The sequence below is a fragment of the Rhopalosiphum maidis genome, chromosome 4 (assembly GCF_003676215.2).
Source record: "Rhopalosiphum maidis isolate BTI-1 chromosome 4, ASM367621v3, whole genome shotgun sequence".
In the NCBI taxonomy this organism is placed as follows: Eukaryota; Metazoa; Arthropoda; class Insecta; order Hemiptera; family Aphididae; genus Rhopalosiphum; species Rhopalosiphum maidis.
In genome coordinates, this window is record NC_040880.1 from 18118834 (window position 1) to 18144431 (window position 25598).

Sequence of the window (25598 nt, forward strand, 5' to 3'; positions counted from 1 at the left end):
GCCTACAACTCGCGATATCTTGCACCAACTACGGCAACGAGATGGCGGAGAATCTAGAATCCACCCTCCTTCTCGTTCATTAAGTCATTCTGTTCCCTAAAACCTTCCTGTATACGTTCCTATATGGCACTGATACAGTGATTTTCTAACATAGTTTTTAGTTATATTCAAACCGGAACAAATTTTATAACAAATCTTACTATACTTAAGAATTACTTTTTGCGAGATGTAAATTTCTACAATATTACTATTGTTATAGGCATAACCATACAAAGGTTGTAGGTAGATGGTAAATGTATTTATGCCGAGTAAAAAATATATGTAGCGTATTACGTAAACAGTATCTACTCCCCTACAGATTACACGTATAAATCAAGTATATACATAAGTATAAAACTACTATAGTTTATAAAAATACGGAGCTACATAGGATAAATAACGATTTCAATTTTCTCTATAAATAGATAATATATTAATGTATTATTTTCATATATGGGCTTATAAAATTGGTTTATCACTTAATGTCCAATGTTATGTTACAATGTGTATACTGTATAGTGTATGACGCCTATTTACATAATACTAAATTAGTGTATTTTTTGTACGAGTCCCTATATCAACTCATTATAATTAATATAATATATAAAAATCTAATATATTAGTATACTGCAAGTGCAACAATTACAAATATAAAACATTAGAGTGAATCGTAATGTATAAGACACGCAAAACAATATACTAGAGATTTAGTATAGTTAAAAAATTGTAAAGGTTGGATAACTATTAGAGGTAAGTCAATTTAAAAAGGTCGTTCATCTCATATAAAATGTATCCAACAATGGCGACATTAATATAATTGAAGTTAAAAAAATCGTTAAAAAAATGGAAAAAACTTATTTGTCTAATAATAATCCTCAACAAATTATTGTCAGTTCTCAAATTATGCCAAATTTAGCCGAAAATATTACCACTATTCCTATTTTAAAACCTACTTTACAAGAAGCTCGTCAGAACAAAACAGAATATTCCTCAAAAATACAAAATCCTTCTTTAATGAAACTTGAAATTCCTGTGATCTACTTAATAATAATATACATCAAATTCAAATACTGTACAATAAAACGATTACCTAATTTCCTTTTTTTTAGAATAACGTTAAGATATAATACAATATTTACTATATATAAAATTAATTTTTGTTTTTTAATTATTTATTAGACAATGCATAATAAATTTTATATAATTTTAGCAAAATGTTCGTTTGTTTATGTTACTAAATGTTTATCATTTAAGATAGTTAAGTAAAAGTGTAAATATCATTTGATACTTACAAATAATAATTATTTAAAAAAAGATTCATCTATATTTTCAATTTTATATAATTTAACTTTAGCCTAAGAATTAGCTTAAGCCGATATTCAAAAACCTTTTCAAATTCTGTTTACTATATAATCACTTATTTATATATTATAATAATAATAATATAATATTTTTTAATATTGCTCAACAGCCTTTCTGTGGGCTTAATTAATTTAAAAAATAAATGATATATTTTTAATAAATTTATAATTTATTGTAAACAAAGACAAATCGAAAACGAAAATTTAGTATAAGTACGTAACACAAAAATCTGTCTAAATATTTATAAATATTATAGAAGTATATTAAACCTACCGTGTATTCATGTGCCCATATTTTCAAATTATAATTTATAAATGGTGTAACACATAGGTAAATTTATATAAAAAATAACTAAATAAAAATATCGTAATAGTTTTAAATGTCTATATTATTTTTATTTATTATTATACTTTATTCATTTTAAATGTCTTCTATCAAAGTGCAATAAATTCATAAATATTGATTTTATTATTTTTACTTACATTTTTTAAAATTTATTTAATAACCCATACAATTTAAATATCAAATTAAATATTTCTTTAAAAAAAATAAATAGTTATAATTGGAGATAGCCTCGGCCCCAACCATACTTGGATCGGGCCTTGCTCGGATGTCCATATAAAATATAAATAGATACATAAAATGAAATATAATATATTACCTATAATAGTTATTATACAGAGCAAAAAAAAATATGAAAAATTATAATTACTATAGTTCAATTCAGTGTATACAGTGTCAAACACCTTATATAATTATTATGAAATTATTATGATAGATTTGAAAATTAATCGGAACATTCGGAACGATATTAAATTTTATTATAAATACTTTGACACCTAATATTGATATTCTCAAGTGATTCACTTTATTCTATTTTTTTTGTGTACCTACCTATTTAATATATTTTTTAGTAATTGTTATTTATTGGACGTAAAATAATTGTGTAATATGGAAATTATAAAATTTCATAGATTTATGTCATAACATATATTTCAAACAAATATTAATAAAATATTAAAAATAATACTACAATAAAACGCTAATGGACTAACGAATGTCAAGGATTACCTGAATAATTAACATATGACACATCAAAATTTATATAACCGTATGAATATATTATATATATTTATGATTTATGTGTAATTATATAATTTGAAATTTATAACAATATACAAATTTTAGTTTGCTTCATTGTTAACTTTCTTTTTAGTGCAACTATGTCTCTCAATCTCCTAAACTGTATAACAATTGAGTGGTGTTCGATTCTTATTGCCTCTCAAACCATTTCTTGCCAAATTCAATGAATCAAAAGCTTCAAAATGAGACGGCTCATTTTCCTCTCCTACGGTATCATCTTTTTCAAATACACTATAAACTATTTTATCATACGAAAGTATTTGGTATCCAGAATCAATTGTTTCCATAAGCAACCACTTACTAACTTAGCTTATACACTCCTGTATTTCAGCTATTTCAACAATTAATTTCACGTTTTGGGTGTCCTCAGCTAGCTTCAGTAACTTATTCCATAACCTTTCCAAAGTGCAATTTTTTTCACATTTCCATGCTCCAACTAGCATGTAGCAGCAGTTTAAGTTAATTTTTTTATAAAAAGATAGACATTTTTAATTATATAAAATATATCTTATTCACGATTTGGAAATTTTTTTTCGTCCGATTCTAGTCTAGATGATTGAACGTTCGGTTTATTGACGTTTGGATAATTGATGTTTCACTGTAATAATATATTGTAAATCATAATATGTGTATATATGTAATTTAAATTATTAAAACAATTTTTCGCATAGCACTTGTAATTATTTATTACAAACAACATATGGTGACTGAAAAATTTAAATATGTACTGCTATAATTAACTTGTTGCATTAAATAAAAATAACCTAAACACGATTTATTTTTCTAAGTATCTATATAACTTTCTTAAGGTTTATGGATAAAAAATAATTTTTTAAAAGACTATTCGAGTTTTATTAAACTTATTTTATATTAGGCATAATAAATAAATCACCTTTTTTAAAATCAAAAAGAAGCTCCTTGTGTAAGACGGTATACGCAAAGTTGTCAAAATCGATAGCGTTTTCATAAACGGCAGTATTAAATTTAATATATTTTCAAATAGTATTAACTAGGGTAAAACATAAGTCATAAGAAACTTATTATTACACTTTTGGCACTTTTTAATATAATTTTAAATACTGGGATCATTTTTTTAATTATAGGAGTTTATTATATTTCGTAATTTATGCAACATTTTTGGACAATATTAGGAAATTTAAGGCATTTATCATTAGCTAAATAACTATATAATGAACATTAATTAATTTTAAATAGCACTACTTGATACGTCTTAACAATGTTTAGTTATTAGAACTAAAACGACTTTATATATGTATAATGTATATTAAAATATATTTAAATATTATTTTTTTTTTAAATAAGAATTACTAATTACTAATTACTTAGAACTTACATGTTTAGTATTTGAATTGTAACTTGATTTTTTTTTTATATCATTTAATAATGTCAAATTTCTAGTATCGTATTTCTTTTGATTAAGATAAACCAAACGTTTTAAAGAAAAAATCATAATTATTAATAATTAACGTAACTTATTGATGTTAATAATAATAAACTTCACTTCGCTAAAAGTACAAATTATTTTTTTATTAATTATATTTTCTATTAAATTTGTACCATATTATTAAACACAAATCTAATAATTAAAAGGTAAATAAAATACAACTGTAATGTCAAAAAAATACTGCAATTATGTTTTTTGTTCAAACTTGTAAAAAATTAAATAAGTTTTAATTTCACAAATGGACCTTATATTAATAATAAATTGAATACATAAAAAAAAGACTCAATAATTAAAGATGGCTTGTTTTCTCATTTTACTAATATTTTTGTATCTCTTTTTTTAACTTTTACCAATACTGAGTACTAGTGCAGTAGTGCACCTACCATCATAATATAACTTTTGTGTTCATAATAAACTTATAACTTGAAGATAATATTATTAATAAAATAGAAATTCTAATTTTATTGAAAAAGTTATAAAAATAGAAATTATGTAAATTATCTTTGCAAAACATAAAAATGCTTCAGTACTCTTATATTACACTGATACTTTCAGTTTCAGTTTGTAGAGAAAACCATAGTGAAAAATACCGTGATGATAATTGCAAATTTTACTTCAATGTGTAGCCATCTATATTTTTAATTATAATAGCTAATACCAAAACACTGAACCTTGATTGTAGTTCAAAACTCAAATTGTTACATTTATATAAGCTATACCAGCATGGACGCTCCCAGACATTTTTCTAGGGGGGGGGGATATTTACATTACTGCATAATTTATACTGTGTATTTTATTATATATAATTGTTGCTATCGTTTGATATTGTTTTATGTATTTATTTTAAATTAATACATATTTCTATTTGTAATTATTTCATAAACTTACTTTGGTTTTATACAATTGATGTTTTGACATACATATAATAATAGTACATTTTTAAATGATGTATCTTAAAATGCATAATATATATACATAACAGTTATGTATTCATATTTTCTTAAGTTCATAACATTATCAATGTCAAGTTAGTAATAAATGTGTATAAGCTGATTAAAAATAGTATTTAATGAAAAATAAACATATTAAATATGTATTTATTCAACAATCTAATTTCTTATTAATGTTTTTTATTTAATTTTAATAAGCAAAAGGGTCATGAATCGTGAAGCTTAAAGTTAAAATTTGAATCCATAAATTATTAACTTTACGCAAAATTTAAAGAAAATACTATAGTATAAGCAATGGCATAGTTAATAAATTAATAAATTACGTATAAATACGTAAAACTAGTACATTTGCTCTTCTCAGAATTTAAATTGATTAAATGATTATTAAGTAAGGTTGTATTTTAGATACTTAACGAGACGATGAATGTATTGGTTTTATATCATGATGTGTTTTTTAAAAATTTTTTTCTTTGTCATTTCTTAACCTATAACTTTTTTAAGAAATAAAAATGCTTCATAATTTTACTTTTAGTGTAGTTTCTGGTATCAAATTGGATCTAGTTGATACTTATGTTTTTTTCCTGAATTTTATTGTTGAAATAATATAATTTAGTGAGATTCACTAATTTTTATTTCAATCAAGTAGATTAAAAAATATATATACTACAGTAATTCCTATAGTAATACAATAAGTATTGTATTACTATAGGAATTATGAGAGCTTAAGACAATGCTCCAATATTATTTACTACTCTACGTGTAAAATGTCTATCACGTTTGAATTTCTTATGTAGGTAGGTACCCATTATGTTCTAAAAAGACTAAAAATATACTGGAATACATATTGAATGATGAAAGGTTGAACGATTTTGCCATACTTATTATTAATATAATTTAACATTTTTGAATCTAAAAATGTCAATGGAAAATATTGACAAGTATTAATAAATTATAAAAAAATCTACAAGAATAATGACAATTTTATATTGAACACGATAATTGAAAACATAAAAGTCTTTTAGTTACCTTCTTCATTTTATGAATGCGCACAATTGTATTTGGTTAGTTTTATTTCGAGTAAAATATATAAAAGTTGCTCTTCAAGTGACTGTATAAATACTAATATATATTTATATACAATAAGTGTTCATAATCTTCCATACCAGTACATAGATTTTTATTCACTTTAGGCAATTAGAAAAATAACTTTCTCATAAAATACAAAGTAACTGATCATTTATAAAGTACAAAATTTAAGTGAACATGTACTTAATAAACAACATGAATTTAATTTAAAATGAACATAGGTATAAATACATACAAATATGTATTGAAAAACATTTGCACTTGTTATTCTGTTTTCTGTATTTGTTTTGTTAACAGGTAACATTAATAACATTGAAGTAACATTTTGTAACACATTACATACTAACATTTATAGACATATACATAGAGTTTCGAAAGAGCCGTTACCATTATTGCAGAGGATATACTCGTGTATTTCTAAATTCTTACCACTTTTCTACGAAATTCCTCGTTTGACGTGTCCCACAGCTATATATACGATACAATAATCTAATATAATATGTAAAATTATATATTACACATATTATTATAATTTGGGTAAAGATATTCGCTGTAATAGTACGAGCTTTGTGTAGATTAAATTTCTTTATCGATAACAAAACAAAAAATCAAACTGGCTACTGAGATACAAATACACATATACAAACTGGATAAAGGATATCTAACCGATGTTCATTGAGTGTAGTTTTGGTAGTTTATTGCATAATAAATATTTTTTTTTATAAATTTTAAATACTCATAAAAATTATTTACGTAATTATTTAAAAGTTATTATTAAATGTATTTTTGCAATATTTTTTGTTTAACTTCAAAACCTCCATACATAAATAAACAATTTGTTAATAACATAACCTCGTTTAAATTGTAAAATAAATACAATTCTCTCAATAGTTCAAACTTTTGACGCTTCTGGTGTTTCTATACTATTTATAATATGAACATTTTGAGTTTCTGACCTATGGGTACGAGCGTCTAAACCACTACGCAAAGCGAGTAATGCCCACGATAAATGCAATGTGTTTTGTAGTTTGTCTCTGCTAGCTTTGTCGATCGAAACTGCAAACGCCAGCTTCAGGGGAAATTTGAGACGCTTGAACTGAAAGGGTAGGCAGTTGGTGTTATTAGAGAACACGCGGTGTGTTTAAGGACATATTATTCTCCTTTTAGCGTCAATAGCACTGCAGGGGCGCCAACTTTGAGATCAAGACGAGACTATCGGAAGTTGGACCAAGTTTGAAGTTTTGTCTAAATAAGACAGTTTACTGTACTTCTTAGGGATAGGTACTATATTATATCGATTGCTTTTAAAGCGTCCTACTAAATTGCTCACACCTCATCAAATCGATAAAATATACTAATATTTGAACGTATATTAAATGATTAATGAACTAACGAATATCAGTATTTGAATGTTTTGCAATGACTTATTTTCAACGACAATGTTTCTAATAACTACATATCTATTATTATATATTATTATTACTACAATATAAGCATACTTTATTTATTACAATACTAATATATAGTTATATGTATATTTATGTATAGTATATTAACTATATTATATGTCTAATACACGCGTGATGCCAGTGACGATTCTAGAGTTTGATTGGGAGGGGGGATAAACATATCACACTTTTTTTTTAATATTTCATGATAAATGTATTCAAATACTTAAAAATCAGTGCCACATATAACCCACATTAGTCATTAGTACAATATATTATAAAAAATAGTAAACAAGTGACAAATCAAAAATTACGTACCTACGTACTATGAGTCTACGAACTGGCGTAGTACTACACGAAAATATAAGATAAATACTACCTAACAAGAATTTACAATTAAACGATATTTACTATTTAGTATTTAGTATATCTATATAATGTAAAATTATATACCGTAATAATAAAAGCGTATATTATATTAAATTCACCTGGTTTTTTGGGGGGTATGACCCGCTGCCCTCCTCTTATAGAGCCTCCACTGCGTGGTGCCGTAGTATAACTGAAATATGTATAAATAATAAATAAATTTATTAAATAGGTACATAAATAATGTATTCACTTTATAATTATTATTTAATCTTTATACCTGTAACCCTAAATCACCAAAATAATAAGATATTTAAAAACAATTCTAAAGTTCCTTTACTAAACAGTTTTAGTTTTTAATTTCTAAAATCAACATAAAATTGTATTATTTACTGTTCTTTATGATTTTTAATTAAAATAACTTTCTTGTATACATAAAGTTTTCAAAAATACTAAAACTTGATAAAAAGGATTTATTTAAATAAATAATAAAATACAGTAAAATATATCAATAAAATAAGAATCAAAAATTTCAGTCAAAAATCTTTCGTCTAGTCATATACGTACCTTAATATGTCCCACACTAAACTACATGTTAACTTCGATCTCCATGGCAAAACAGTTAAAGACACACAAATCCACTTTGATGTTAGCTGCATAAACTATGCATGGATAATGGATATCCTCGCCGTGTATAAGAAGAATCATCGTCTTATCAACTTTTATAGTTAATTATCATAAATAATCGTGTCATTAATGACCAATGAGTACCTAATCCTTTTTAAGACTACGTGTCAAAATTAACAATAACAAAATAATATTATGGTTTATTGCCTAAAAATGTCCTTAGGTCGTTTATAAAAAATTAAAGTATTCTTTCATTAATCTTCCTTTTAACTAAGTATACCCACCTATTTAATAATTTTGATTATTATTATCATCGCTAATTAAAATTATTTTAAACTGCTCATTAATAGGTGCCTATTGCCGACCCTACATATTATACTTTCACACATGCAAAAATAAATATTCTAATAATGAAATCAAGCAAATTTATTTAAGATAATAGATATATTATTTTAAATTTACGAGTATTACAATTACTATAACACATTTAGTATCTCAACAGTATAGACCATGTGTAATTTATCGGATGATCATCCATTTTAAAACCAAAACTGACTGTTTTCTCGGGTACAATATACTATTTTACCAAACCCGAACATAATATTAAGTTTGGAACAACGCCATCGAAATTCGAGTAAATATAATTTTTGCTGCTTAAACAATAAAAACAAATAATAAAAATAGCCCTGATGGCACACACATATACTGGTATACTCCTAACCCCTAAACACATATATATCCTTTTATAATTATAATTGTTTGAAATTTGATTAACTATATTTCAATTATTTTACTATAAATTTTAATCTTATTAATAAGTTATATTGCAATGTATTGTAATAAAAACAAAATAAAAATTATAAGTGAAAGAAAAATAATTTTAGGTTTAAGTTACAACTACTGTACTAAGTAGTTATATAAAACGAAATATATAAATGTTATTTTTAAAAATTACAAAACCAATAACTTATATAGTTATATATATATTATAAACGTATCTAAATAATTCCTTAAAAATTAAGTTTATATAATTTATTACTATAGTTATTTTATTTTATGATACAAATTTAATTATTTTATAAATTTTTATTCATTTTTCTACCACTAAAAATTGTATTAAATACAGAACAATATGTGCTATACTGTATTATACAGTTTATGCGAAGCATTAATATAATCGGTTTATATTATATCTTTGTCTTCATACTGTTACCCAGCTAAATCATATATAAACGATCTTGTTTTAAATATTGTTGATCCTATATATTCAGGAGTCCAATCAATTTCATTTATATTCATTACGAGAAAAGTATCCGACTTAGTGCATTTGTTCTCATTATATTCTTAATGTCTCACGATGTGCTACCGACTTCAATAGATCTCTAGAGACTTTTCTTAATGTTAAACTTGTCAAAGTAGTATTCTCCTTAGTCCTTTTGTCAAAAAAGCTTTCTATTTTAACTCCTTCCATAACTTTTCGATTTGGCTCTTTCATTCTGTCAATACTCATTCTATCATTGGAATTTAAAAGCCTTTTAAAACATTCCTTTTTTGTTGTTTTATATTTTGAAATCAATTATTTTATCAGTATCAGATGCGTGTTTTGCCGTTTTCCTAGTACCTATAGTTTTGATTTGATTAAAACTATATATACTCATTCAAAATCATTAATATCGCTTATACGTTGAATGTAGTTTCAGTTTTAATTGAAAAAAACAAAAATCATGTACATTATACAATTATAATTAAAAATATATAAATGTTATATGTATAAACATAGGTGGTTATTGGGAGTGCTTGGGGGATAAGTTCCCCTTACCTCAAAAAAAAATAAAATCCCCCCAAATTATTGAACATTTTTAAAAGTATTAAATAGGTACCTATTTTACAACCATATTGCCAAATATAGTCCCCCCTAAAATTCAATCAAATCTCCGCCTATAATGTATATAAATTATAGGTACCTATATTTATTAATTATAATTTTTACAAAAACTATATATTGTGATAAATATTCATTTTCTAAATTTTATACAATATGGAAATTTAAATCCTTATCCTTACGTTAATATTACTTAGAATGCTGAACAATATTCTACAAATACAAGTTATGTAGGTATCAATCATTCTATATCTATTTATATTCGATTCAATTAGACTATTTTCCATATAAAAATAATGTTTTTAAATGTATTCGTTTCTTCATGTGTAAATAGCGTATTGGCGTGTATACAAACAAAAATTCTAAATATTATCATTTAAAATGTATGTTACTGAATATTAATAAGATATTATTGTGTTTATGATTCCATTATAGAGAAAATCTAATAACGTGTTAAGTATTTACATAGCCTATATAGTATATAGTGTACTTGAAACTGGTCATTCGCCATTTCGTTTTTACCTATTTGCAATTTCTACCTACTTAAAACACTAAAACCCATTAAGTTACTGTTCGTTTCTTAAACTTAATTTCCCGATCCAAATACAATTACAGACCTTTCTTGGAGACGTAACCACAGAAAATATCATGAAACCATTTTAACGAGCTATTCACGACTCGAAAATCGTCTGCGCCTTGACGACATATAACACAATTTAAAATATATCATCACTCAGATAATATAACACTGTTTTACGGCAATCACTTTAAAACATTTTAATGGAGACACTTAATAAATAATGATATTATAGAAATCAATTGTAAAGTATGTAGTAATTATTTTTAACTAATTAAGAAAAACTTGATAATTAGGTGAAATTACTATAGAACACTATGTTAACATTGTTGTAAAATCATGAAATATTGTTGCATGAAGATCTTCTACATGTTTTCATTTACATGATGCTGCCGGTGTATAGTTTACTATACTTAGCAATTAACACTCTATTTATCATATACATTGTTATTATGTATTGATGTTCGCCAACTATTGAAGTAAATAATACATTATTTTTATTTTTTATCTATACATAAATTTAAATTTTTATATCGTGGGTGAAAAACTAAAAAGAATGCGATTATTTTTAGGAGAAAAGTGAATAAAGTCTTTATCATATCTTTAATCGAAAGAAGACATGGACCAAAAATGAAGTAAATTTTGAATATAAGGGGTACCGCCATTAAAAATAATACCATCGTGTACCATGACTAACATGTACATTGTCCATACATTGTATAGTTATAAATTATATATTTTCAAACCCTCAATACTTTAGTATTCTGACTTAAATTAGGTGGTCAATGGTCATTACTTAATAAACCCATTGACCACCTAATTTAATATATTTTTAAATAACTATTATGGTTTTACAATTGCCTAATCATATTTTAAAACTATACGTAACTTTGTGATTCATTAACTCATAACCCACATTGCCAATTTGATTATTTCCGTCTATTGAAATTCAATATAAAATAATAATTTATTATAATATGATTATCTATTGGTTATTACTTATTATTTTATATTATTAATTTTATAATTTACGGTAACGAAACTCTATATTACGTATAGTTGTGCATCTAATGAATGATATAATACATGGTATGTGTCATACTGGTATGTGACATCCTTAACATATATTTTATTGTGTGTTAAAAATAAACAGATAAACAAATAATTTTAAATTAAAGTATAAATTTACAAAAAAAAGATTCTTACCACACAATTTTTTACAAATAATTTGATTTGTCAATATAATTATTAATTAATAATTATTATTCACAATTATTTCTATTAATTTGATAGCTTATAAATTATAAGATTATCCAATAATTATTAAAAAGGGATTTTTAATACCTTGAATGTTTAATGTATGAACTATAAAAAATCGACTAAGTATGGTGCATGGATTTTCAATCTTCTTGTTATTATACTTCCACTACAATTTTCAATCATATAATAATATCAGTCATTCAAATATTTTTTGATATTTTTTTAATTCAGAAAATATATAATTATATACTATAATTTTAATTAATTAAAATTTTGATTTTGAACCAATAATATTAAATTTAAAGAGTTTTTGAGGATTTTGAGAGGCTAATCTTTTACAACATCCTTAAATTTCTTAATTTTTTGCCTCGTCATTACCTCCTCTATCAGCTTGCCTATACTCAATAACTATTGATAAATACCTTATAGTCTATAGGACATAGGTTCTATATGTACTATGATTACGAGAATTATACTCTTATATACTAAGACGACACCATACCTGTAATTCTTAATCAAAAATTATGTGATCGTATTTCAAGTGCTACAAAGTCATTAATGATCGCGGACTCATAATAGTAATACACTGTTTTTAGGGTAATAATTTTACTATGTTTTGTTAGAAATAGATTTTTTCTAAATTATATGCAAATTAATATTTATAAAACGCTCTTTTATTATGCCGTAATGCTCGCTGATTGATACTATTTTCAGAAATCTGTTTCCAATAAAACATAGAAAAAATTACTATTCAAAATACTTTTCTATCAGCATAATATTACTTAGACTTAGAGTATGAGTCTACAATCTTTGAAGACTTCGTAGCATTCAAAATACGTAAAAGGATTTTACAAAAAAGTGTTAACATTGTCAACTGATATACACACTTAGGCACTTAACTGCAATCTTAAGAATTTTGGCCGCGGCGGCACCCCACTCTATAATACAACCAATTCGTTCTGCGATACCTATTGATAAAATAGCAACTACCGGTAAATAAAATTGGCGATAACGTAGACTTCCACAATCCCATACATTTTATTATTATATTATATCATATTCAATAATGATATAATTTGGTTTGTATTTCTATAAAATATATTATATAGCGTCACAGTTTTTTGCGATTAATTAATTATTTTGATTCAAGCCCTTATATAAACGGGTTAGTATAAATTTATAAACATAAATAGTAATTATATTAATTTTATTTACCCCGTATGTATTAAAATGTATTTATAAATTATTTTGTACAATTTAATGTAATAAAAAATAACAATATTTTTGCTATAAAATAGTGCAATAGATAGAACTGTAGACCGGATAGTGAGGTCGCGTAAAAATGTTTATATAAATATGATTATTTTCAATTTTTGTTTGAAATGTTGAACGCCAATCAAAGCATGGATCTTTATTATATTTTATAAAATATTGAGAGTATGTACATCCCATTAATCACTATTATCCATCCATGACCCGTGATCCTTTCAAATAATATATAGTAGCAATACAAATGCATACGATTTACAAATTACCATAGCTTATATAAGTTATTAAATTATTGGCTTGATAAAGTCTCATTTGTCATTACTCATTACTATCGATCACCTTACATTTAATATCATTTATAAGGACTACACCTATTAATGTACATTAATAGTTATAAGTTTATTGGTAGGTACCTATAATATAATAATATAGAGTGTAGACAATAATAAAATTAATTTTAAATGCATTGTCAATTCAACAAATTTTATGAATCGTGTACTTATTTATAATATAAACTATAAATAAATAAATTTTTGAATCAAAATAATTTTGGCAGACTAATAGGCAATTTACTTTAGAATTTAGAAATATTGACATTGATGGATGATGGTACACCAATCGACCAATCATCAATGTGTATAATATAGTTGTGAATAGCCAGTAGGAAGTAGTCAAAACTAAATACGATTCGTTATCAGGAGTGATAAGATAATATTTTTTTTATTTTAAATAAACAATCTATACACTAAAATATATGCAATAAGCTTATATTCTAAGGGTTGTGAGTTGACATGATGTAACAGTTTGGTAGATAATTCGTCGACCGCCACAATAATTAGCTGCGAAGTGATAGACTGGTCAATAGTAAAAACTTTGAAAAGTAGGAGAAATAAAATACCATCTTGTGGTTGAAGAACGCCAGTATTAAGTTTTAAAATTTCTGAAGTAGAGGCGCTTGAGGAGCTGTATTGAGCTTGGAAGTAACGGCCAGTCAACTGTGATTTAATTAAAGAAGAAGAAAAGAAAAGATCATAACAATTTTTTCAACGATTTTCATGGATTATATATTACCTATTAATATTTGAATTAAAATAATTGTCTACATAGGCTACAGACGTTACAGTAATTGGGTACAAAATACGTAAAGTTTTATTTGATGCCTTGTTGGCATCAAAAATCGTTATTATTCAATATTATGATGAAAATCGAAATCTATAAACAAAGAAATTTCAAAACATAATTATTTTTTAAATTATAAACAACCGTCCACTGCAATGAAAGCCGTAATTTATTGTATCATTAATTAAAATTATTTACTTAAACTTTTTAGATTCTGAGCGGAGAATTATTGTATTGGTTTTACATTTATTTTTTTATTTATTTATTGAAGTTCAACTACACAACACGCAATATTTACATTTATATTTACAAGTTGATACCTACTCTCTGCATGTAAGTAAGCTGGTGATGAGAGTAGGGAGATCATAATCTAATTATTATTTATTAAATTTTACATATGTTTATCATAGCAATAATATAATATATAATTACATCAAGCCATACTACTAAATAATTAACAACTCTTATAACAATAATTAGTAATTATAATAATAAAATATTAGTTAAATGATCGCATATATTTTAAAATTACTTTAAATTTAATGTTATTCTCAATCAATTTAATATACACAGGTAGTTGATTGAATAATTGTATACCTTTATGTAGGTGTATAATAAATTCCTAATAATTTTGTACTTAGTTAGAAAACCATAAATCCTTGTTATTTGTGATTCTAGTTATTAGGCTTACTTATATTGAGTTATAATATTATAATAGGCTATTGGGAATCTATAGTTTATTTTCTACCTGGGGTAAAGTATAATATTAGCGCTTTCTCTTACCTAATCTCTATTATGCCTATAAATGTTAATATAGGTATTTACGTATTATTTGGTAATTTGGCGCCCTCCGATAAAGACTTCCGGAGCAAATGCCCCAGTTCGCTCTCCCTAGATACGGCTTTGATAATAGATACACACTACAAACGCATCACGATTAGGTATCATATTATGATGTTGGTAGGTAATATGAGTGATTTTTCAAATTGACCCCTTCCCCAACATTTGCACACACTAACACAACTGAATTACTGTCCTGGAACATCCTTTCTCCTACTGTTGCAATACCATGTTATATACCCAAGCTATTCACGATGATTCCGGTTATTTTAAATGTTCAACCAACATATTTAATACCTCGTTGAAAATCGTCATCTTCCTAATGGAGGAGGGTATGAAGACATAAAGTAGTAAGTATCGTGCTCGCTGCCGAATCTCCGAAGGCACATAGATACTGACTTTACGGTCATTATCGCGTGGTATACCTTAAAATCCTTGTATATGTCATATGTGTGTGTGTGTGTTTGTATCATACGTGTGTAGACGACCACGCGCGCCGTGTCCGGTCTTACATTCGCTGGCGGCACAAACATAAACTACAAATAGTAGTAAACTTTGTGGTGTTTGGACCCTACAGTAAAATAAATATATAATAAATATAGCAACGTGTTTCCGCGTCATACGTTTTACTCGTATGCCACGTCCGAAAAGCATTACACCTACTGCAGCAGCAAACAGATTTAAGAGTGTACCGCAATGTTTCTACAGCACCTAGACACCTAGTATACTGAAAATAGATATTATACGGCTGTTTTATGTTTTTACATTACACTTAATATTATATATATATTCGTAAAATTATACGCACATCGGCAAAATTTATTTTTTAGGCTTTTAGGGGGCTTAGACATGTTTTTCACTCAGGGTGCTGCACCTTCTGTTTTTTAAATTTAAAAAGCTTATTTAATAAGCACCATAATCATTTAAAAATTGATAAATATCATTAATGGACTATGTTTATTATTAAGTCATTATTTAATTTTATTATTTAAATGGTATTTAGTGGACTGTATAGGTGTAATTTGTTATTTTTTTTATATTAAGATTTAATTATCTTGTATATCTATAAACAATTTATTTAAGTGAGGAGACGGTCACAATGACACGTAAATGGACATACTATAATATAATTAAACATCGATCGGACAAATATCGGCAAGAATAAGGTATAACAATACAAATTAAAGTAAAAATAATAATAACGACATCAATATACGTGTCAACAAATGGCAATGTAAAATATATTATAGTTTTATAATAAATTTATAATTACATCAATTAATTTTTGTAGTTTGGACTTTTATAAATGAGATTTGGACATTTGGTATATGTTAACTGTTAAGACTTAAGATAAACAGTCAATTTTAGTAAAAGTACGAAATTGTTTACCAATTGTGTGATATTTTGTTTCCTTACTTTGTATTTGTAATATAATTACAATTTTAAACATTAACTTCAAAATTACGTAAAGTATTATTTACTAGTATTTTAGAATTTTAGATACATATATGTTCATTATAACTATATATTATATTTCACAAATCTATATATATAAGAATCTACTATAATTTTTGAGACGAAGGAAACCGATTTTGAACATATCTGACCTTATCATTTCCTCTCATAATAATAATTATTATATATAAAAATATTTGTTTCTTTATTTATTATTGTTATTATTATTAATAATTATTTATTTGTTTGAACTTGCATTTTTCCATTAGAAATATATATTATTCATTGAACAAATAATTTATTGTTACATTTTTTTTCTACCATATCTCTATTCTATAGTAAAAAGAATAAAATTTACCACTCCAATGGTTAAATTCAAAATGTAGGATATATACTTTTCAGAAATTAGCAATAACAATAATAACTACAATATGTAGTTATACAAAAAATAGTCTTAAGTTTTTAAATTAAACTATAAAAAAATAATTTCTTCCGGAGGAAGTTCGGGCAGCTAGTTTATATATATTATATCATTATTTATTATATATTATTAAACAATTTGAATTATTATTATATATTAAGTATTTAGGTAGCTATATTTGTATATCAAAAATGATTATTTATTTATGCAGACTACTGTAATACTAACATCTCGAATTGTGCAATACATTTTTTGATAGACTATTAAATTGATTTGTATTACATTTTTTTCAGACACGCGCACACCTGACACACCTTATCATATCCAACAGTCAAAGAGTTTATCACTTGAAGAAGGAATACCAATTTCATTATCTAAAATTATTGCTTCTAAGTGAAATATAAGTTAGGGGAATGAAATGTTCTCGCTTTTGTATCCAAGTGATAAAATTTTCCATCTACAACTTGTAACGCCACAGCCAGTAATATGTAATTTGTAGGTGCGGGTACCTTCAGTTCACCCAGTTCACCTGTAAATATTGTAATGTACTTAAATAATAACTTTCCGACATCAGTCGGTGAAAACTAAGATTTATAGGTAAAATCCGAGGTTTCGCCAGTATTCGTACTTTTACAGTAATATATATTATTATGTATGAGTGTATGTATAGGCGTATAGCCTATATGTTAATTTAAGTGTATATGTATTAGCGTAAGACGAATTGAGTATGGTGCAGTGGGGAAATATACATAGTAGACCGACAGACCGTTGTCCGTTATATGTAATACAATTTATGGCACTGCAGACTTTACATAAGCAGTAAAAAGCTCAGAAACCAAATTGTAATTTGTAGTTTTTTTATTCTTTTTAAAATAACAAATAAGATACTATTATATCATCTTACACAAATGGTAGATATACGGGTTTTTTCTAAATTTTAAAATTAATTGCTTTTTCGGTATTCTTTTGTAATTATGATTAGTACCTAATTACCATGATGTAGATAGTTTCACATGCAAACGAAAATTAGAAGTATATACCTACTATGATGATAATAATTGTATATTTATATCTATTTATAGATACTATAATAAATAATGCATAATAAATAATAATACGATTTTAATAATGAATTATACATTTTTAAATCAGCTGAATCGTAATAAATATTAAATAGAAAACATTTGTATTATGAAAAACGATTACTCATTCATACACAGAATTTTAAATTTAGTCAAAATTCCAGAAAAATCATAAGCATTTTGTGAACTATTAAAATAGTAGCAATAATTTCTAAAAGTGATAAGCATTCTGAACATAAAACAATGCCTTCCCTTCAAAACTATATTTGTTTTGCCTTTGTTTTATAAATCTCTTCCTACTTCCATCGTATTACATACTATAATATTACAATTTATTATGGCAGTGGTTCTCGAAATCCTAAATTTAATTTAATTAAATAGCAACACACTTAAATCATGAGGTATATGTCTAACGATTATTATAAATAACATTTAAGTCCAAAAAAAAAAAGCAAAATTTTTTTAGTGACACATCGATTAAGAATCACGTCATTACGAGTATAGTCACTATAGAATACTCTTAACACTTCTAATGTTAAAACGCTAATTGAAAACCTTATAATTAAACTCATTTATAATTTTTCATTTCGACCATTTGTTTTAATATATTAATATAAGCACTTGCATATACTGATATACTATATTTTTTTTTATTCAAAACAGTGTAATTATTAATTATATGTATGTCTGATGTCATTACTTAATCAATGTTCGTGTTATAAAAAATACAGTGGTCAACGACTGGAGATTAGGTTAACATAAATTATTTAAGTACTAGTGTATAAGTGTTAAACGCATGGTACGCTTAAAATATTTAAGAGATCTCAGTACTTTATTCCATTTTTGGGCACTGATTTGGAATCCCATCACAGTTCGATTATATACGCGCTTCAAATGCGAGAAGTGCCAAGCGCGTGCGCAGAAACCCACAATTTATTTACTATGGGTCTATGTAGTACGTAGTATGGGTTTTTTCTTTTGTTATCAATATGTCCTTATCAAATCGATAATACCGTTCCGCTCTTTCAGTGACAATATTAATTGTTATCATCGATCGACGACAAAACACAAAAATTCGCAGCATTAGGTACGAAAACAAATTGTTCTACGTGTTGTCGGTGGGTCAACGTCAGTCGTTCAAAATTAGACGTTACTCACGTTGAAGGGACCGCACATCCACTGTACTACGTTCCTGTCAAAATAAACGTAAGATAGAACTCAAAACAAATAACGATACGAATGTCCAACCACAAATGACGAATCCGTCCAAAGAGTTGTAAATAAATTGTATCAAATAAGTACATCGTATGTACACACTGCGATCAATATGTTTACACTCGCGAACTAGTATTGTACTGCGTTCATCGTCATGACAGAAAATCCAATTCTACACGTTTTGGTGGTTGGATTCCATCATAAAAAAGGATGTCAGGTATGTTTCAATGACTACCCACTCATGGTAATAATGGTTTTGTCTTAAATATTCAACAGTATGTCCAAATTTTGCTAGATTTAATAGTTTTGTCTTTATGCTGATTTGTCTAAACAATATGTATATGACTAAATAAGTACTTATGCAATATAATAATATGTAGGTAGTATGTTTTATACTTAATGTGTACAATGTTATAATTCTGTTAATATTTTCTACAAAGCTATTTTATTAATATTAAAAGATAAAAGATGTTGGCTTCTGCCAAAATTAAATAATTGCATATTTTAAACAAAATTGAGTAGCTCAATGTATATATGTGTATGTATAGGTAAAGGTTAGGTATATAAATAAAATAAATACAGAACAAATATCATTCAAAGTAAATTTATATAATTTGTTAAAAAAAATTGATTCAGATATTAATTAATTTTTATGTTTAGGTAGAATATGCTTATCCGCCATTTATTGAAGATACCACTGGTGTTTCTGCTGAATGTCCGGCAGCTTGGAAGCATTTGCCATATTTAGCATTACCTGATGGTTCACACAACTTTGATGAAGACACTGCATACTTTCATCTACCGAGTCAGCAAGATCCGAATGAAACAATTTATGGGATTTCATGTTACAGACAAATACCATTAGAAGTAAATAACAAATAATTTTGACTATTGAGTTGCTTAAAGTATTTTTATTTTTAAAGAAAATTATTAACCGAACTCCTGATATGACAAGAAGTACAATCCAAAAATCAGTATGTGTACTTAGTACATTACCATTATATGGACATATTCAAGTTAAAATGTCTCTAATTACACATGCCTATTTTGAAGAGGGTGATTTCAGTAAAATATCACTCCTACATGACACTTATCACCATCTTAATGCCTGTTTATCTAGTATAGACAATATTAGCACCAGTCCTCATCTATTTGTTGGTTCGTATTTGTTTTTTGACTTTTATTAACTACTTATTACTAGATTATAATTTTTTTACAGGTTTATCTGCAGTTGAACTTGTGACAAGGTTTAGACATAAAGTATTGTTGCTATTTAAGCTAATGTTGTTAGAAAATAAAGTACTATTTTTTTACTCTCCTGTTCGTCCACTCTGTTCTACAATATTGACCTTATTATCTCTTCACCCTGGATTAATTGAAAATGGGCTCAATAAATCTGCCAATATTAGGTAACTAAATATTTATAATCATTCATAAAATTGACAATTATTACAAAATATATGATTTTTCTTAGCCTTACTAGTTCTACTCAACCCTCTATTGAAAACAAGTGTGAAGTTAATGTTTCAAATATAAGTCCAGAAGCAGAAAATAATGATCATAGCATAGTTAGTCAAAAATCAAATGAAGTTGTTGATGAAGACTTAGTTCCTAACAATACCTTTGTTTCAAACATTCCTAAAGATCCTAGTATTGATTCGTTGGATGAAGCTGCTGTACAGTATAATATGATTAGTATCGCCCAAATCAATTCTGAAGACTGTGGAGTTCCAATGTCTATTTTTGATAATGTTCGTATGAATAATTCAATATTTTCCAAGAAAGATAATAATTTCAAAGTATTAATTATATTAGGGTAATTTATGTCAACCATATTCTTGCCTATCATACATGGATATATTAACAGATCCAAGTGTTCGAGGATATGTAATCGGGGCATCAAATATATTGTTCAAGCAAAAGAAAAATTTAGCTGATGTCATTGTAGAGGTAAAGTATATTTATTTTTTAAATTAACTAATAATGTATTGTATTCATAAAATAATTGCATTTTAGATTGATGAAGGAAAAGTAGAAATAGAAAATATTGAACTTAAACGACATTTACATTTAACTACAGAAGATCTTCGTTTTGCTGATTATCTAGTTAGACATGTTGTCCAACCAGAAAAAGAAGATGTATTTCTGGATGGAGTTGGATGGGAAGGTGGAGATGAATGGATAAGAGCACAGTTTAAGGCTTATTTGTTATCCTTATTAAGAACATCACTGTTAAGTGGTCAGTAGCATTTTAATACTTAATTATTATATTCTTGTTTTCTAACAACTAGCTTTGAAATAATTTATAAGTACCATAACTATTAAAATATGAAATGTATTTAATGTTTATAATAGAAGGAGCACCCGAATTAAACCACTTTAATCCATCTTTTATATCTGCTTGGCAACAAACAAAAAATTACCAAATTTGGTTAAACCAAGAACACCAAGCAATTATGGCACTTGAACCTTGTCATCCATTTGCTGGTCAATTGTCTGTAGCTGATATGAGACTAAGAATATCACAGTATGTAAATGGTTCAATACAAACTAAATTTTTAGATATATATTGATTGATACTTTTCTCAAAAAACATTCATTATTAATTCAAAATCTATGTATAAACTAATTTAAGATTTACTATAATACAAATTTTGAAAAAAAAAATTATTTTTTTAAGTTTTTATTTTTCAGGGTACACTACTACGTATACTTTTAAAAATACTTTAAAGGTAGTTTTACAATGATATCCTACAAAAATTTAGTTCAATACTATACCCATCTAAGCTTTAAATACTTAAACTAATTAACAATATATATTATATTTAAAATGTAATTTTTTTACATCAAAATAGATTACAGGCTCTAGCCTAAAAATAATACATAGTTTCAAAGTTAGGAATATTAAATTAAAAATATAAGTTAGTAATGTAATAAATGTTTAAGAAATATTGTATTGTAAAAACTAAAAAAATAAAAAATAGGTATATAAACATTTTGATAACTTTTAAAATAAGTTTTATAACTATCCTTTTTAACTGAAGTATGTTCCTTCTTATTTGATTAGTTTTAGCTATGATATTACTAACTAAAAAATTAAATTATAATAATAGCACTAATAGGAGTCTTAAATCATTATTCATTTTAATTATTTTTAATATTTTCAAATTAGTTCTATATCAAAATTGATGAAAATTTTTCTAACTGTAGATAATTTTACAAAGTTTACCTTATGCATAAAAGATTTTAAATTTTGATAGTATAAAATCAGAATTAGATTAGACTGGTTAGAGGATAGTAGAAAAAAGTTAAATAAGCTGTAAATAGAGATTATAAAATTATCTAATGTAAAGCTTATTCCATATCTTGTCTTACAAGCTTCAACATTTTGCAATAAGTAATACGTTTAAAATAAAACTTAATATTAGTTAATAGATAATTTAAAAAATATATATCATTAAAAAACTGATTTTTTTGTATTGTAAGCAGTACAATTTATTATGTACAAAACAGCTCAGCCCGTAAATATTCTAAAATAAAATACAATTTGTATTTATAAGTTAATAGTTATTAATTGTCACTGATAATAAAATACACTCAATTTTTGGCTGAGAGTGAAAAATATATTATATCATCTGTAAGCTAAATAACTAAAAATAATATTATTAAATTATATGTATAAGCTAAGTAATAAATTATAATTAAGGTAAGAAATGTATTATGTTCAATAGCACAATGCAAAGCAGTAGAAGTGGTCGAAAGTTAAATCAAGCAGTCCAAAATACAAGTAGAGCAGTTGCATCCACGGGTAAAGTTGTTGGTATGTAATACATGTTAAGGAAATAAATAATATTATAATTATATTAATCATCCTTGTTTTTATTTTTTTTTTAATAATAACATTATATTTATTTTTAATAGGAGGTGCTATTTCACAAGCTAAGGGTGCAGTAACCAATTGGTGGAGTAACTTAACTACAACTCAAGATCTAGAAGATGAGAAAAATACACCTGTTATTCAGGATGTCTAACCCTGAATTTTATACTTTAAAAGAGTATTCATCTACTGTTTCTTCTGAATTTTTTCAGTTATACCATTTTATATTTTATTTTATTTTTTGTATTATTGTATGATTAAATCTTTATTTAGGTTAAGTAAATTATTTTAAATCTATTTATATTTGACATTGACAACTATGGACCTAGAGCGGGTTTGCTATAAATTATAAGTCCTTATAGTCTATCTTTTAAAAGACTCAGTACCAACAGTGTATATATAGTATGTTATACATTTCTGTTTATTTCCTTTCTCAGTGTTTACATTGATACTTGTGTTTATTTAAAAAGGTCTATTACTGATTACCAAATTCAAATAATTATACTCTAGGTCTATTTTTAAATAGCTTTACACATGTATACTTTACATTATATAAAATATTCTAGAATAACTGGACATTAATATACATAGTACATACCTTTTATAATTGATAAGTTTTAATTTTACATATATCTTTTTTAAAACATACCATAATGCTATGTTATATTCAAAAAATTCTAGTATATTCCTTATTTTAAACTTTTTAGAATCTCCTAGCTTAGATTATATCAACTGTGGTGATTGATAAAAAGCCATATTTTTTAACTTATCCATACCAAGTAAATTTTAATATTTACAAGAATAATTTGTAACAATAATTATTGATACATTTTATTTTACAGTCATTTCCAAATTAATTTAAGTCATCTAAATAATTATATTTAATTTAAACAATACCTACTATGATAAAAATCTATTAAATATCAGTATAAATCTAGTATAAAAACAAGATTTTGCAAAAATAAAATATTTTTTTACTGTCATAGTTGTTAATAATGATGACTATTGGCGAATATTTGAATACTTGTTAGCTAATACAATTGATGTCACTTAATATGAATTATTATTCACCAGTTAATAGCAAATTAATCATAACTTGCATAACATTTGAATTGAGGAACTTAATCACTATTAATGTTATTTTTTTTCTTGGTTTCATTTTAGAATATACTTTTATTAAAATCAATGTGATCACATTTAAGTACCCATTCTATTAGGATTTAAAATTATTGTCGATTGTAAGATACAAATATTGTTGTTACAGATAATATATTTGTCATTTTAAACCACAGTATATTTCTAATTGTTGGAAAATTATTTATTTAACTACTCTTTTTAAATTGTTTTAACTATTTACAGTTCTTTATAAGTATTTCATCTTAATTCTTAAAGACATGAATCTGCATGCTTAATTATTTTTAAGTTAATAATCTACCTATCCAATTAAACTATAACATAATACATTTTATATTCAATTAATTTTTTTAATTACTAATTGGATAACATCACGATGACTAGTACTGTAATTTAATTTACACTCTTTTCGTTACATATAAATATGATTGCTCATGGATCAATTAGATACCATGAATTAAAAAAAAAGCAACAGTCTTTAATGTGTTTGTTTTTTGGCACATTATTTCCACTCTTAATCTGCAATATTCTAGTATCCTGAAACTTATAATTTAAAAAACCTAATAATTACTATTTAGTTTATTAAATAGTAAAAATAGGTATACAATGTGATAGTTATTTGTATTTATGTTATTATTTATTATTATTTTTATTTTTATTATTTCATGGTTTGTTGATGATTTTTTTTATATAATATACCTACCTACTATATTTCTGCTCAAAAAGTTTCCTTTTCAATTGCAATCATGTAGTGATATTGTGTTTGTACACTCATTAAAATACAAGATCATGATGCATTGTACCTATATAATTGAATTTAATTATCTATATTAAATATACTTTTGCGAGTAATTTATTTGTATTATTATTATTTACTGTGTTAGTAATAATTATACCTAACATATTATAAATATATAATGTATTATAATATAATTATGCCATATATAGTAAATTTACATCATCATTTATATATATCAAGTT

The 25598-nt window shown here is 25.2% G+C and overlaps 1 protein-coding gene across 1 annotated transcript; it reads left to right on the top strand.

The window, feature by feature from the left end:
* Nucleotides 1–19402: 19402 nt before the first annotated feature.
* LOC113560616 (late secretory pathway protein AVL9 homolog) lies at nt 19403–24061 on the top strand. Its single transcript, XM_026966602.1, has 10 exons — nt 19403–19823; nt 20267–20473; nt 20530–20764; nt 20826–21015; nt 21081–21357; nt 21422–21556; nt 21623–21845; nt 21962–22133; nt 23338–23426; nt 23528–24061. The coding sequence occupies exons 1-10, from the start codon at nt 19761–19763 to the stop codon at nt 23635–23637; spliced, it is 1701 nt and encodes a 566-aa protein (XP_026822403.1). The 5' UTR covers nt 19403–19760; the 3' UTR covers nt 23638–24061.
* Nucleotides 24062–25598: the final 1537 nt, after the last annotated feature.

What these genes read in the sequence shown, in the direction of transcription:
- LOC113560616 (XM_026966602.1), top strand. Translation starts at nt 19,761, where the DNA reads ATGACAGAAAATCCAATTCTACACGTTTTGGTGGTTGGATTCCATCAT. An exon ending in ACAGACAAATACCATTAGAA is followed by an intron (nt 20,474 to 20,529) that starts GTAAATAACAAA and finishes TTATTTTTAAAG; the next exon opens with AAAATTATTAACCGAACTCC. An exon ending in CAATGTCTATTTTTGATAAT is followed by an intron (nt 21,358 to 21,421) that starts GTTCGTATGAAT and finishes TAATTATATTAG; the next exon opens with GGTAATTTATGTCAACCATA.